The 12425-nt window shown below is 45.4% G+C and overlaps 2 protein-coding genes across 3 annotated transcripts in view; one reads left to right on the top strand and one right to left on the bottom strand.

Moving 5' to 3' along the window:
* Window positions 1–11352, bottom strand: GTF3C4 (general transcription factor IIIC subunit 4). 2 transcript variants are annotated; one of them, XR_007380595.1, is made up of 6 exons: window positions 10987–11352; window positions 8385–10205; window positions 6824–6954; window positions 5804–5892; window positions 4468–4902; window positions 1–2631 (listed from the first exon to the last, which is right to left on the bottom strand). XR_007380595.1 is itself a non-coding variant. In XM_048965640.1 (5 exons), exons 1-5 carry the CDS (start codon window positions 11326–11328, stop codon window positions 4838–4840), a joined length of 2448 nt encoding a protein of 815 aa, XP_048821597.1. In that variant the 5' UTR covers window positions 11329–11352; the 3' UTR covers window positions 3191–4837. The 2 variants fall into 2 exon arrangements, 1 of the variants encoding a protein (XP_048821597.1); XM_048965640.1 differs by lacking the exon at window positions 1–2631 and having other exon boundaries at window positions 3191–4902.
* DDX31 (DEAD-box helicase 31) overlaps window positions 11352–12425 on the top strand; it is a 42556-nt gene continuing 41482 nt past the window's right edge. Inside the window, exon 1 of the mRNA XM_048965647.1 lies at window positions 11352–11479. Within this exon, the coding sequence (XP_048821604.1) occupies window positions 11441–11479 (39 nt within the window). The 5' untranslated portion in view covers window positions 11352–11440. The remainder of the gene's footprint in view (window positions 11480–12425) is intronic.

Raw genomic sequence — 12425 nt, 5'->3', positions numbered from 1 at the left:
ACAAGTACTTTATTTATTTATTTAGAATTTAAAAAAAGGAGCAGGATTACAATGCAGTATATAAAACATCCATCCGAGTTTGCTTCACGTTTACAAAATGTGCCATATACATAGCATCATATTCAATATGATAGCATCATAGCATCAATATTCACAGCAGCTTTGTCAGACCCTCTCGTGAACTGAATCTCCAAAGAAAAATCCAGAAACTGAAGATGAGAACTCATCTATGCTTTTCATTTAGCTTGGACCATGCAGTCTGCCAGCTACAACACTTACACTGCAGAACAGAATTTGAAGCAGCATGAAGAGATCCATTAAATTAGCAGAGCAATTAAATTAAATCTTATGTGAACTGTTCTGTTTGGGTGGCTCTTGGGTTTTCCCTTTTGGGGGTTGGCTTATTATGCTTAGTGTTAAATAAGAGTGCTACAGGATTGGTGTGGCCCTGGAACTCTGGCTGTAGGCTCTCAGCAGTGCAAGAGTCCTTCTGTGATGGAGGTACTCCAGATGAGATGCACACACTTAGAATGATTTAGCTGAAGCCTAAGACAGTGCAGGAAATTTGCAAACTCCCTTTGCTGCTCTGTAATGCACACAGATTGGATAGCAATGCAGTTAATGTTAGGATGGAGACCTGTGTACCTGCTGTGTTGCAGCAATGGGAACAGCTCTGTCTAGTCATGTAGAGGCAGTTGTGACACTGCTGAGGTCCCTACGCAGGTGACAGAGCAGCAGGAGTTCTGGGTATCTCAAATAAAGACAAATAAAAACTGAATCAGCAGTAATAAAATACAGCTATGGAAAAAGAATATTCCTACTGACAGCAAGGGTCTGGAAACAACTCCAGTGTAAAGTATTAATGCTCACTTTGTATGAGTCAGAACTGAGTATGGCAAAGGATTAGCACAGATTAAGTGACAGTGTGGATACAAGGCCCTCCTCCACTAGAAGTGAGAACAGCAGCTCTGCAGACACTGCTGTGCAGACGTGCTGACCTCCATGTAACTGTGAAAAGCCATCCTGGCCTGAGACTTCCAGGAGAATGCTGAACTCTGTCTTGTCAAGATTCCTCCATCTTCAATAGGCAGAGTAGGAATCTTGGTGCATAGAGCCAAGCTCACATCCTCCTTGTTTACCCGCCCAGATGGGAAAAGCAGCTTTGCTAATCTCATGTAGCAGCAAAGCAGTAAACTAGCAGGCATCCCACAGCTCTTGTTAAAGGATAAACCCTTTCCCTTGTCAGTGTACATTTAAAATGCAAGTGTAGCTTGTGCATTTACAGGCCTGATATAGAAAGCTTCAAAAGGGGGGTTGAGAAAAGCAGTCCTGATAACTACTTGGAGCATTTCACCTCTATTTACTGAGATCCCATCAACTTTTTCTTCCGGTTTAGAAACTTCTTATTAATCTCCCTTCTGCTGTAACCACCAGCACTTTGAGCCTAATTCTGCTACTGCCCTTGCTTCCAGCTGCATTGCTAAACCAGTGCACAGCAACAAACTGCAAGGCTTGCTGTGGTGGGCACTGAACTGCTGCTGTCAGCACACTTACCACGTGACTGCCAGAAAAAATGATGACATTCTTCTCCTGGTTCTCTCTGATTTCCTATTCGGAGGTGGTTGCTGAGATGCCAGCAATTGTGCCTTCAAGTGCTGCCCACTGTTTTACAAACTGGGTAAGCAATAGAGAAGGGCTTTGTATTTGAGAAGTTACACTTGTGAAAACAAGCCTCCTGTAAACGCTAGTTTACTTCCCCACCCCAAAGCTAAATTAATTAACAAGGCAGTGATGAGCTGTACTGTCACTGATTCCAGAGCAGGAGATGGAGTTTGGAGAACCAAGTGTCATCATCACCCCAAACTTTCACCTTACTTCAAGCAATGGCATTTAACATCAAGGCAAAACAACTGTCCAAAACCAGTCCAAAGCTGTTCTGTCCATCTCTTCAACAGCCTGGATTTCTTCTCTCCAGGATAAGAGCGATGAACTCTTGTAATTGCCATGAGAAGCACATTGTGGTTTCTCAGACCACACTGGGCCTTAATGCAGAACTGCTTTACCAGGTACCAGTTTGGGAAGGCAGCTCTGTTCACAGCAAAAACAGTGCAAGGACCCAGCAGCAGGTGTTTGTACCTCCTTCATCCGCTGCCCTTCTCTGTACGTGGGGTGAAAGCAAAGGCTTTGATAAGGGAAAACACAAGGGATGATGCACTAGGGTGCAGCTCTGCAGGCTGCTACAGTACCAGGAACGGGACTAAACCTCCCATTTCTAGGCCTGCAAGCCACGTATCCAAGACAGACAAAAGGTTTCTTGAAGTTTCAGCTGGTAGCTGGGCAGAAAAACCCAGTAAGATCAACATCTGAGGTTAAATGCTACTGGTCTGAGGCTACACTACTCAATCTACACTAGTTAAAAACACATTCAGGGACCAATGACTGTTTAAAAAATAAATCACAATACCCCTTTACCTGTTGTGAATGGGTCAGGGTGAGAAGTGAAAGCTTTGTGCTAAAGGATCTCCACTGGCATGCAGACAAAGCTGACATCGTTGGCTTTAAAATTCCGTTCTCCCAGCAGTCATAAACCAGGTTAAATAAAGTGGCAATGGTATAGTGAGTATCTACTGCCTTGAAAGACAAGGAAAATAAACATTAATGCTGGAACATCAGTGCTAGGTGTACTAGCTTCTACATGTCTAAAGCATTAAAACTCCAGGGAAATTCAGGAGAACTGCTTGAAGTAAAACCAGGTTTTCATCTGATGACAGCACAGTGAACCTTGCAGTCAGCCAACCAACACTTCAGCAGAGCAGGGCATTAACCTAATATCAGAGTTCTTACGTGCAGCTCTGGAAAGCTCTCTCATCTCTGTCATCAGGTGAATTTCTGAGTGGGCATATTTATTCACTGAGAGAAGTGGTCAGGACTGCCCAAGTGAAGTCTTGAAGCTTCTACTTCATGTGCTTTCCCTGTCACCACCTTCTGTTCACATCAGAAATAAACGTTGCGCCCCCCCACGCCCCACAGACACTGGGAAGGAGAACATCAGTGCTGTCTCAGGTAGATTCTGCCTCAGACTGCACACAAATTGGGCAGCAAGGTTTGACTTTGCTGTAGGAGATGCTGCCACGATCTGCCTTTTCTTTGCAGAAACCCCAAAGTCATTTCAGTGTTCAACACGCAGCAATAAAAAACTAAACATTTCTTTAATACAGTCATGGTATCACTTCCAAGGATATTTACAAACGAGGCTAATTATGTTACAGATGAATGTGCTTCCGTTGCTCTAGTCTACTATCTCAGTATTATTCATTCAAAGCACTGTCATGCTTAATGCACGAACACCAAATAGTGAGGACAGCCGACTTGTTTTAATGTTAGCTGCGAAACATTTGCTCCTGCTAGAGGTTAAGGAACAAGAAGAAAAGATGCATAGTCATTAAATGAAGGAAACTAAGCACCAATCCACACATGCACTGCTGGAGACTGACACTGTCACAAACAGAGCAGCACAGCTGAGTGTCTCAATTCATATTCTGAGGAATGTAAATACATGAACTTTGTATTATTTGACGCCGTGTTTTTTGAACAAGACAACTGTACCATGTAACCACGTGTATTTCAGAGGTATCGTTCCTCTAGCACTGCATAGGAAGCTGAAAAGGATTCTCCTGCTCCTTGTGTGAACTAGATGCAAAAGACAGATTTCTTTCTGAAAGCAGAACAGATTTCTGGGCTCAGCCATGCTACATCACTGCCTTGTCTATGAATCTCTTGATGAGAAAGTCAGGGTTATACAAGAGCAGCTTCACCAGGCTCCAAGAGCAGCTGTGGAAACTTTACCTGGAGTACATTGGCCATGTTGGGGCTTTTGTTTTGCTTTAACTGCATTATTATGAAAAGAGAAGCTGTCAGCTGGGAGTGATTACTTACATCAGATTTCTGTGAAACAAAGTCTGTATGAGGGGACTCAATTCATTTGAAATTAAGGTAAATTGGTAGTGGTTTTGGTACTGACTTGCACTGGAAAAGAGGATTCTTGTTGGTAAAGGGTTAAATGGAGTGAGAAGTACATGCATTGGGAAGCAGTCAGAACTTCTTTTAGAAAGTTGGGCAGGAGACCTGAGATTGGGAATTTTATATATATTAGTGTTTAATTGCTAATAGTTTAAAATCTATTACGTTAAAAACTCTTCTTACTGATCTGTATTTGATCCAAGCAATAGTTTACTCTTCTAGCTGCAACACTGTTACGACAGCTCAAAGGCAGTCATTCTTCAAGACTTTGGGTGGAACTAATACATCAGCCCATTTCTTTCCTATGGCTGCAACTGAGCCTGGCTTTGCTCTTCAAGAAATTAGAACCACAAAATGTTTTTGTTGGTTTAATATTCTGCAGGAAGTGCCCCTATTGTGGGGGGAAAAGGCAAACAAGCACTACAAGTTAAAGCCTGCTCTACCCACCAAGGCTATTCAAGAGGCAGCTCCGCTGTTCCCTCCCAGCTTTTGGGAAATCACACAGTTGGCCTGCAGAGAGGACAGTTCACTCTGTGTGCTTAAGACTTCAGTTTCTTTTCAGTGAAAGGAAGCATGTCCAGCTGCTGACACATCAATGGGGTGCTTAATGAGCTCACTCTTCCAGATGTACTTCTGCTGCTGGAGCATGGAATGGCCTCTGGACACAGGGAGTTTCTAGAACATCCAGCGTTCTATTTACAGGGACAGAGTCCTCCCCCTCCAGTAAAGTTTGTATTCCTGCACTTGATATCAATCTAGACTGTGAAGGGAGCTTATGCAGTAGAGAAAATAGTTTCAGTCTTTACACAGCTCTTGTCTAGAACACAGGAGAGTCGCAGAACGTGCAGGGTCCTTGCAATAACCTCTTGATCCACTCAGGATCTGCAAATAAGAAAACACTCTTTAGAACTGGAGATGCAGATGAACAGAAATGGTGCTGACATGGACAAACTAAACAGCAATCCTGAAAGTCTGCATACATTCACCATGCAGGATTAACTGAGAGTGCAGGGAGTCCAACTCCATTTCTGACTTGAAATTCCAAGTAATGACAGCTTAAATCTCATTTCAGCAGGCGACAAAACTAAGGTGAAACAGTCGATGCTTCATCATTACATACTCAGCTAAGCAGTCTCAGATGGGAAAAAGTCACATAACTCAAACAGGCAACAAAAATTGAAGAATCACAATGCCAGAATTTAACATCCTTGGTTTTTAAATGAAATTACATGCGCTGCTTGCAGTCTGTAATTCCTTCTTCTTTGTCCCCCTCCAACGTGGAGGTAATGAAGGTTACAGCCTCTCTCTATAGAGGTTTCAGTTCTGTAGTTGATCTTAGTGATGACAGGAATTCTCACACCTTATAGAGGAAAAGTATCAACAGAATTTGGGGCCTAAGCCAGCAGGATGCTCATTTTTTCTTAACTTGTGCTGCATCAATACAACTTGCACTGAATGTCAGGGACATCCCACATCTGCAGAACTGTGTGTTAATTCATTTCTTTAGCTTGAATATAACCTAACTGTTGTAGCACCCTACTGTAGTTTACATGTTCACCAGCTGTCATAAAATACAATACTAACAAGTTAATTTCCATAGTAGCTATTTTGTAATTAACATCTACCAATAAGGCATGCCAAAACCAGGACAGCACACAGTGCATACTAGTACCTTCATACAGCTGCCTGAAAGAGAAAAGTCAGTGAAATTAATTCAGGTCTTTATGCAAATAAGATGTAAAAATACACAGTCCTGCCCTTTTAGGCCACAGGAATGGTTTACCTTCTGGGGTTGGATGCCGTGCAATGCTGTCGTGAAGCAAACACCTCCTGTACACCAAACTCTGACAGGACTGGTAGGTTAGAAAGCACCTGAGAAAGGACAAGTTGCTTTCAATCCCAAAGCTTGGGGTTTGGTAACCTGCTCACACACCCTGCCCACAGGCTGGCTGGGTTCTGTTCCCAACAGACCTTGCCTCCTGAGGTAAGGGCAGCGTGAGCCACATCAAACACAAGAACTGACAGTTCATTCATTCAAGTAAGTGAAACTTCACAAGCACACATAGTTTAAAAGCCCAAAACCCAGCTTTCTAGCAAAAAAAAGTTCATTATTGGCCCAAGAACTCTAGTGGACAGTAGAAGAGGCAAAATGTCCCACAGCCACTGCACAGGGGAAGAACCACCGTGTCTCCAACCAAAAGCAGTGACAATTTAGCCAAAATAGCTCTTACATCTGCTAAGAAAAATGTATGTGGGAAAGGCTTTTCTGAAGTGAGACTGCTGCCATGCTAAGGCTCCAGGGACCAACAGCATCCTGATGCGTTGATGTGGAAATATTTCCTTTTCTAGATATTCCAGAATATGTCTGACTTCTCAGCATGGCTGCTGCCTATCATTTTTCACTTTGTTTTCAGTGCTGAAGTAGCTAGAATTCTTTTACATGCTGTTCCAAAGGATGACATGTGCTTCATTTCTCATCCTCCCCCTGCTTTCTCCCTGTCCCATCCCTCCCCGTGCTTGAAGAGTTAAATGATCAAAAGCATTTTATTTTGAAAACAGTATACTGATAAAAGATCCAAGTCCAAACTACAGTGTTTTCTCTAACTACAGTGTTCTTCTCTTTCAGGGATGAGGACACATAAGAGCCAGCAAAAACAAACAAAAAAGCAATTAATTGCAGTATGGCAACGCACTTCACGACTTCTTACTCCAGAACTACAAAGAATTTGATGTCAGCTATTAAACCACATTTAATTTATGTAGGGGAGGAAGAGGAAAGGCAAAAACTCTAAGGACAGATTACCTGAGCCAAATATGTCCATTGGAGCAGACTGCCTGTTTGCGATCAGTGAATGGCAGGATCTCCTTACACAAGCTGCAGTGCTCTGGAAAAGTCTGTTTGTTCATTTTCTTTAAGATATGCCCAATCAGCACCTGGGAACACACAGCAGTCAGCATCGTTTATAGCAAGACAGCTGCCTATTGAAAGGTAGAGGAGTCTCTCAGGATATAGTGATTTTAGAGCATGATACAGGATGCAAAGACCTATCCACTTCACTGAAGTACACCAGAAGCAGAAACATAAGGCTGTCAAAGAGACGTTAATTTATTCTTGCTTTATCAGGATCTCCTAGATTAATCTGTGCTGTACTAAAGGGGTACAGAAAGCAACAGTGTTAGGTTAATTATAAATGTAAACACCACTGGAAAAGTTGATGTTGTAGCACTTTAGAAGATCTTAGTGTTACAGTGACGTTTTTATGTGTATCACAGTGAATGTGCTAAAAAAAAAACCAAAAACAAACCAAAACACCTATCCAGCACCCAGTGGGATGTATGTGTTCAGCAGTCATCACAGAGGATACACGTTTACACTAGAACATCTACATGATCAGATTTGTCATTTCAATGTCAAGTTTGTAAACCACATCCCAAGAACCTTTAAAATGTGACAGCAAACCAAATAGATGAAATAGAATTTGGAAGTCAGCTTTTAATCACTGTAAGGAGTAGAATCTTAAGCCTTCAACTGATAGTAACTGAGTCCTAGAAAAGCACAGCAGTTCTGCCAGAATGCTTTTCCAGTGAACTACTGAAGAGCCCACGGTGTGCCCTGCTTGCTTGCAGAGAACACTACACTGCATCAGCAACAGAAACCGTGCTTGTTTGTCCTTCTGGATGCAATGTAAAGATTGGCTTTTACAGCTCAAGTGGTTTGAGAATTTAGGTACAGAAAAGCATTGTTCTCTGCTTGTACAAAGAGGCATAGACAAATGTGAGACAATCCTGTCATCCAGTCTTAAGAGCAGGGAGGCTGAGGGCAGCATTCCCACTGAAGCTTCCTTGTCTGAAGGAAACCTCAATGCCCAGTGCAGGGCTCACTGATCACTGATTTCCTGCCAGAGAAATGCAGGCCTGCAACTCTTACATCTGCAATTGCAGATGTAACTTTCTAGAGGATACAGCCCCTAGGTTTAGTTTTGAAGAGATGCTAAATTAAGTGAACTTCGCCACGAAAACATTCTTCTCAATCAGCACACCTTCTAAACCTACCAACAGCTGTGGAATAACTGAGCCTCTCCCATGTTCTGCCAAAACTGTGTTTACACGTGTTTATTCTTTTTGTACCTGATTATTCTTATTGTACCTGATCCAGATTTCAACATCTGTACTTCCATTCCCTCTTGTTCCACAATTTCAAGGAAGCACAACTTAAGATGTATGCACTGTAGGAGCTGTCTAGTGAGGATTACATGATTACAGCTCTCTTTCCTACCCAAGCTGTGTTCTCGTTTAAGGTTGTGGAAGGGGGTGAAAGAAGTAACTTGTAACACCAAATCCCCAGAGCATAGAGGTGCACTTACTCGTGCTGTTCTGTCATCATATCCATCATCGGACATTAAGAAATCACAGACTCCTCTGGTGGGAATACTGGTGTTTTCTGTAATCCATGTGTGTAGATAAACTTCTCCCAACACCCGTTTCATGTGTTCTCGTGTCAAGTGCATTTCTACTGCCTCAATTTGTGCCTGTATTTCAAGAAGCTTTTCTTCCATTGGCTCACGGCCTCCTATGTCACTCGACTGAGGAAGAGAATCATCTGCAGTGTCATCTATGTCCATACCTTTGCCTGTGTCACATAGGCTCTGCTTGCTGGCTTGTTTAGAAGTTCCTTCCTCTTGATCGTCTTCAGTGCTGCCCATTCCAGGGGAATCAGATATCAGTATTTTTGCATCCTCGTGGGAAGGTTTCCACATCACCTCTGAGGGAGCTTTCTGCATTGACTGGTATAAAATCCTCAGGAGAAACAGCTTAAACCGCCAGAAATAAGTAGAACCACAGCTCTCAATCTTTTTATCCAGTGCTTCCTGTAAAAATTGAGGAATATGCTTATCCTTCAAGATTTTCCAGCGCACAAGATCTGTCAAGTCCACTTGCCGGAAAAGGTTCTGTACAGAAGATTCCAAGAGCTGTGCAGCTGCCTCCTCAAAAGTCTTAAGGGTAACAAACTGAACTTGGTAGTTTTTGTTAACAGGGTGAAGGCCGTTAGTCATGCCCTCGGTCGTAATAACTGCTAAGTATGCACCGCAGGGGCTAACAGCTATTCCGTGAGTCCTTACAGAGCCAAACACTTCTGAGAGCTTAATCAGCTGGTGCTCAAACTTTAAAGCAACATCTGTAAAGATAGGAATCAGCTGCCTTACCTTTCCATCGTTGGAGCACGTATACACTGTGCCGTTCTGTTTGTCCGCCGTCATAGATACAATTGGCAAAGAATGTAGCCCTGTCACGTGGGAATTATGGACATTCAGACCTGCCTTGGATATCAACAGAAGACACCAAAACACGTAAGCTCCTCTTGCAGCCACCACTAAGCTACAACTACATTTCTGGTAGGGATGGTAAAGAGGAATACATTTGATACTATGCACTGGCAACTGGTCCATTTCTTGCCATAAGACTACGGGCTGCCTGAGCGTAAAGTAGCCTTTGACTGCTTTCAGATTGACGGGAAGGATTTTAACTGGTCCAAAAGCACTGCCTACAATAAGTCCACTCATCTTTCGGTTGTTATGTTCATATTCCCACCAAGACAGGACACTCGGAGAACTTATTCCGGACTCTATGGTATTACAAGAAGTAATTGATTCCTTACCCAGAAACGGAAGCTGAAATTGCCAAACCGCAATGTTACTGTTTTCAAAGAGCACTGCTAAGAGCACGCTGCCAACATCCCGACATTCGTTGTTGTGTTTAACCTGCTGAGTGGTACAGATACCCGACCACTCCATGCGTACTGGGGTCTGCATGCTGTGCCGCCGCTGAAATTCAGAGAAGTCTTCTAATTCTCCCCTGGGAGTGTCAGCCTTCGTCAGTCTGTAATTGGCTTCATACAAACGTTCCCCATAGATTTCCGTCAGGTCCACCAGCTGCACCCACTGCAGCCTGTTGAGGTTTGCGTGGATGGTCAATCGATTGTCCATGGTTAAAGCTGCAAGCAGGCACCTTCCGTTGGCATCGCAGCCCAGTGGTGACCAGCTGGAATACTTGAATCCTCGCATCGGCGGCAGCGACTTTCCCTCTGGATTGAACACACGATCCAGCATAAAAGTCTGACTAACAGTTGGATCCATGGAATTGGCAAACTTCTCTTTGCATTCCGCTACCTCCTTTTTTGGGCCAACCTGAAAGATGACGAAAAAAAACATAAGGTTTAGAATGTTACTTGAAGAAGGCTTTTTTGGAGTTAATAACTGTAGAAGCATGAGTTGGAAGGGATCTTTAAAGGCCAATCTGGTCCAACTGCCTGTAATGAATAGGGACACATACAGCTCAATCAGGTGCACAGAGTGTGGTCCAGCCTGAGTCATCTGAAACAGAGCATTTCTATCACAACCTGTGCTACAGCGCTCAAGTTATTTGATGTCAATCTTGGTGACTGAAGCTTCTCTGTTGGCCAAAATTTGTATAAGTTCTGACTTAGAATCACTAAAGTTACAAGAGACTGCAAAGATCACATCCAACCATCAGTGTTCCCTCTGAGCTGCGTCCTTCCAGGACTTCAGGTTTCTGAATCTTTGTCTGCTGAACCAAAGAATGTTTTCATACAACAGCTCTGCAAGCTGTCCAGAGGGGGATTTCAAACAACACTGAGAGTGGAGTAAAATGAAATATGAGGTGCTTTATGTAATCTCAAGTGTTGATTTGGAAATATAACATTAATGATCAGTGACACTGACTGATTACTGAGATGCTCAGCCGGAGCTGAGTGCTGTGTGGGTGAGGAACGTAAGAGAAACGTGGAAATCTTTCCGCTCCAACAGCAACACGAGCAGCATTTCCACTCAGAATTACACTCGCAGCTCTCAGTGTCGGCGCTGAAGCGATTCTTGGAGCGGCAGTTCGTTCTCGGAGCCGTTCCGTACCACGTCCCCGTACGGCTCTCGGAGCCTCGCAGCCGCTCACCTTCAGCAGGCAGGCGGCGCCGGGCGCGGGCACGGCCGTGCGATGGATGACCATCTCCTGCCCGCCGCCGTGCACGTCGCTGAGCTGCTCCAGCACGGCGATGCTGCGGGCGGTGCTCACCGACACCCGGTGATCCTCCGACCAGGCCAGCGGCTCCAACCCGCTGACCCCGTGCTGCAGCCGCACCGCCGGTTCTCTCCTCACCGCCGTCAATCGGAACCCCGCGCTGGCCGCCGCGGTCGCCGCCGCTTCCTCCACCAGCGAATCGAGTCCCAGAGGCGGCTCCTCCTCCCCCGCCACCGGCGCTGACGGGCCGCCTCCGCTCTCCGCCGTCGCCGCCATCTTACCGCCGCCTCGCGGCCGGCCCGCCCGCACCGCGCATGCGCCGCCGCCGCCGAAGGCCCCGCGTTGTGCGGCTGCCCCGGCGCTGCCTGAGCGCGGTTACCTCGGCGCCATGGAGGAGGACGGGCCGCTGCTCCTCAACCTTGGGCGGGTGGGTGCCTCCTCTTGCCTGAGGGGGGTCGCTTGGGAAAGGAACCGCGGGGCGCGTGGGGGCGGCAAAGCGCGGGGCTGAGGGGGCTTCTCCGAGCGCTGTGATTTCCCGCGGGGACGCCGAGCTGCGAGCGTCGTGAGTCGCGGCGGGTGGAAGGACGGGGGTTTGTTGGGTTGGGTGAGCGAGGATGGCGCTGCTGGTGGCGCGTCAGCCTCCACAAAGCGTGGAGGGGGGGAGGCCGAGGGGGCTGAGGGGGTGAATCCCTGTGGGGGGAGCGCTGAGGGTAACGAGGGGGCCGGGTGTGAGACCTGCGGAGCTGCGAGCGGCTGGGATTCGGTCGCTGTGAAAAGCTTGGACAGCCGAGAGTCTGAGCTGAGAAGTTCTTTAATGCCAAACGACGTGAAGAAGAGAGTGGAGAAGACGAACAGGGCTTGAGAACGGTGCGGTTCACAGGAGGACAGGGAGAAGTGGGGAAGAGAGAGGAACGGGCGAAGCGAGGCAGTGTGGGGACGTTGCCTCGCTGGGGAGTTCTGCAGGTGTGTCAAATATTCATTGAGAAAGGGCTGAGGAAGACGAAAGAGCTTTAGGGACAAAGGAAGCGAAATTAGTTTCCTTCCTCGCTGTTTCTGGAGGGAAAAAATCTTTCTTCAGATTGGAAGGTAAGGAAAAGAATCCAATTGTAAAGGGAAAAGAGCTCAGAAATCTTGGAAGCTGGCAGGAGCACGGGTTGGAGTGAAGGATGGGGTTCTTCTTCCTAAGAGAAATAAAGAGTTCCTATGAGCTTGTTTTGACGATGTGAGGACGTTTGCAGAGCTTTTGAGAGTGATTTTTTTGTAGCTAAACAGTTCCTAGTTTATTTATGACTATACATTAAAAATCTACCTTTGTTTCTTTAATTAAGGTGCAGAGGATTTAAAAAAGAAGGGATCAATTTTTGGGCTGATAT

This window comes from Lagopus muta, chromosome 19 (genome assembly GCF_023343835.1).
Source record: "Lagopus muta isolate bLagMut1 chromosome 19, bLagMut1 primary, whole genome shotgun sequence".
NCBI classification, from domain to species: Eukaryota; Metazoa; Chordata; class Aves; order Galliformes; family Phasianidae; genus Lagopus; species Lagopus muta.
Note: the sequence above shows the minus strand (reverse complement) of the source record. Positions and strands in the feature narration are given on the sequence as shown.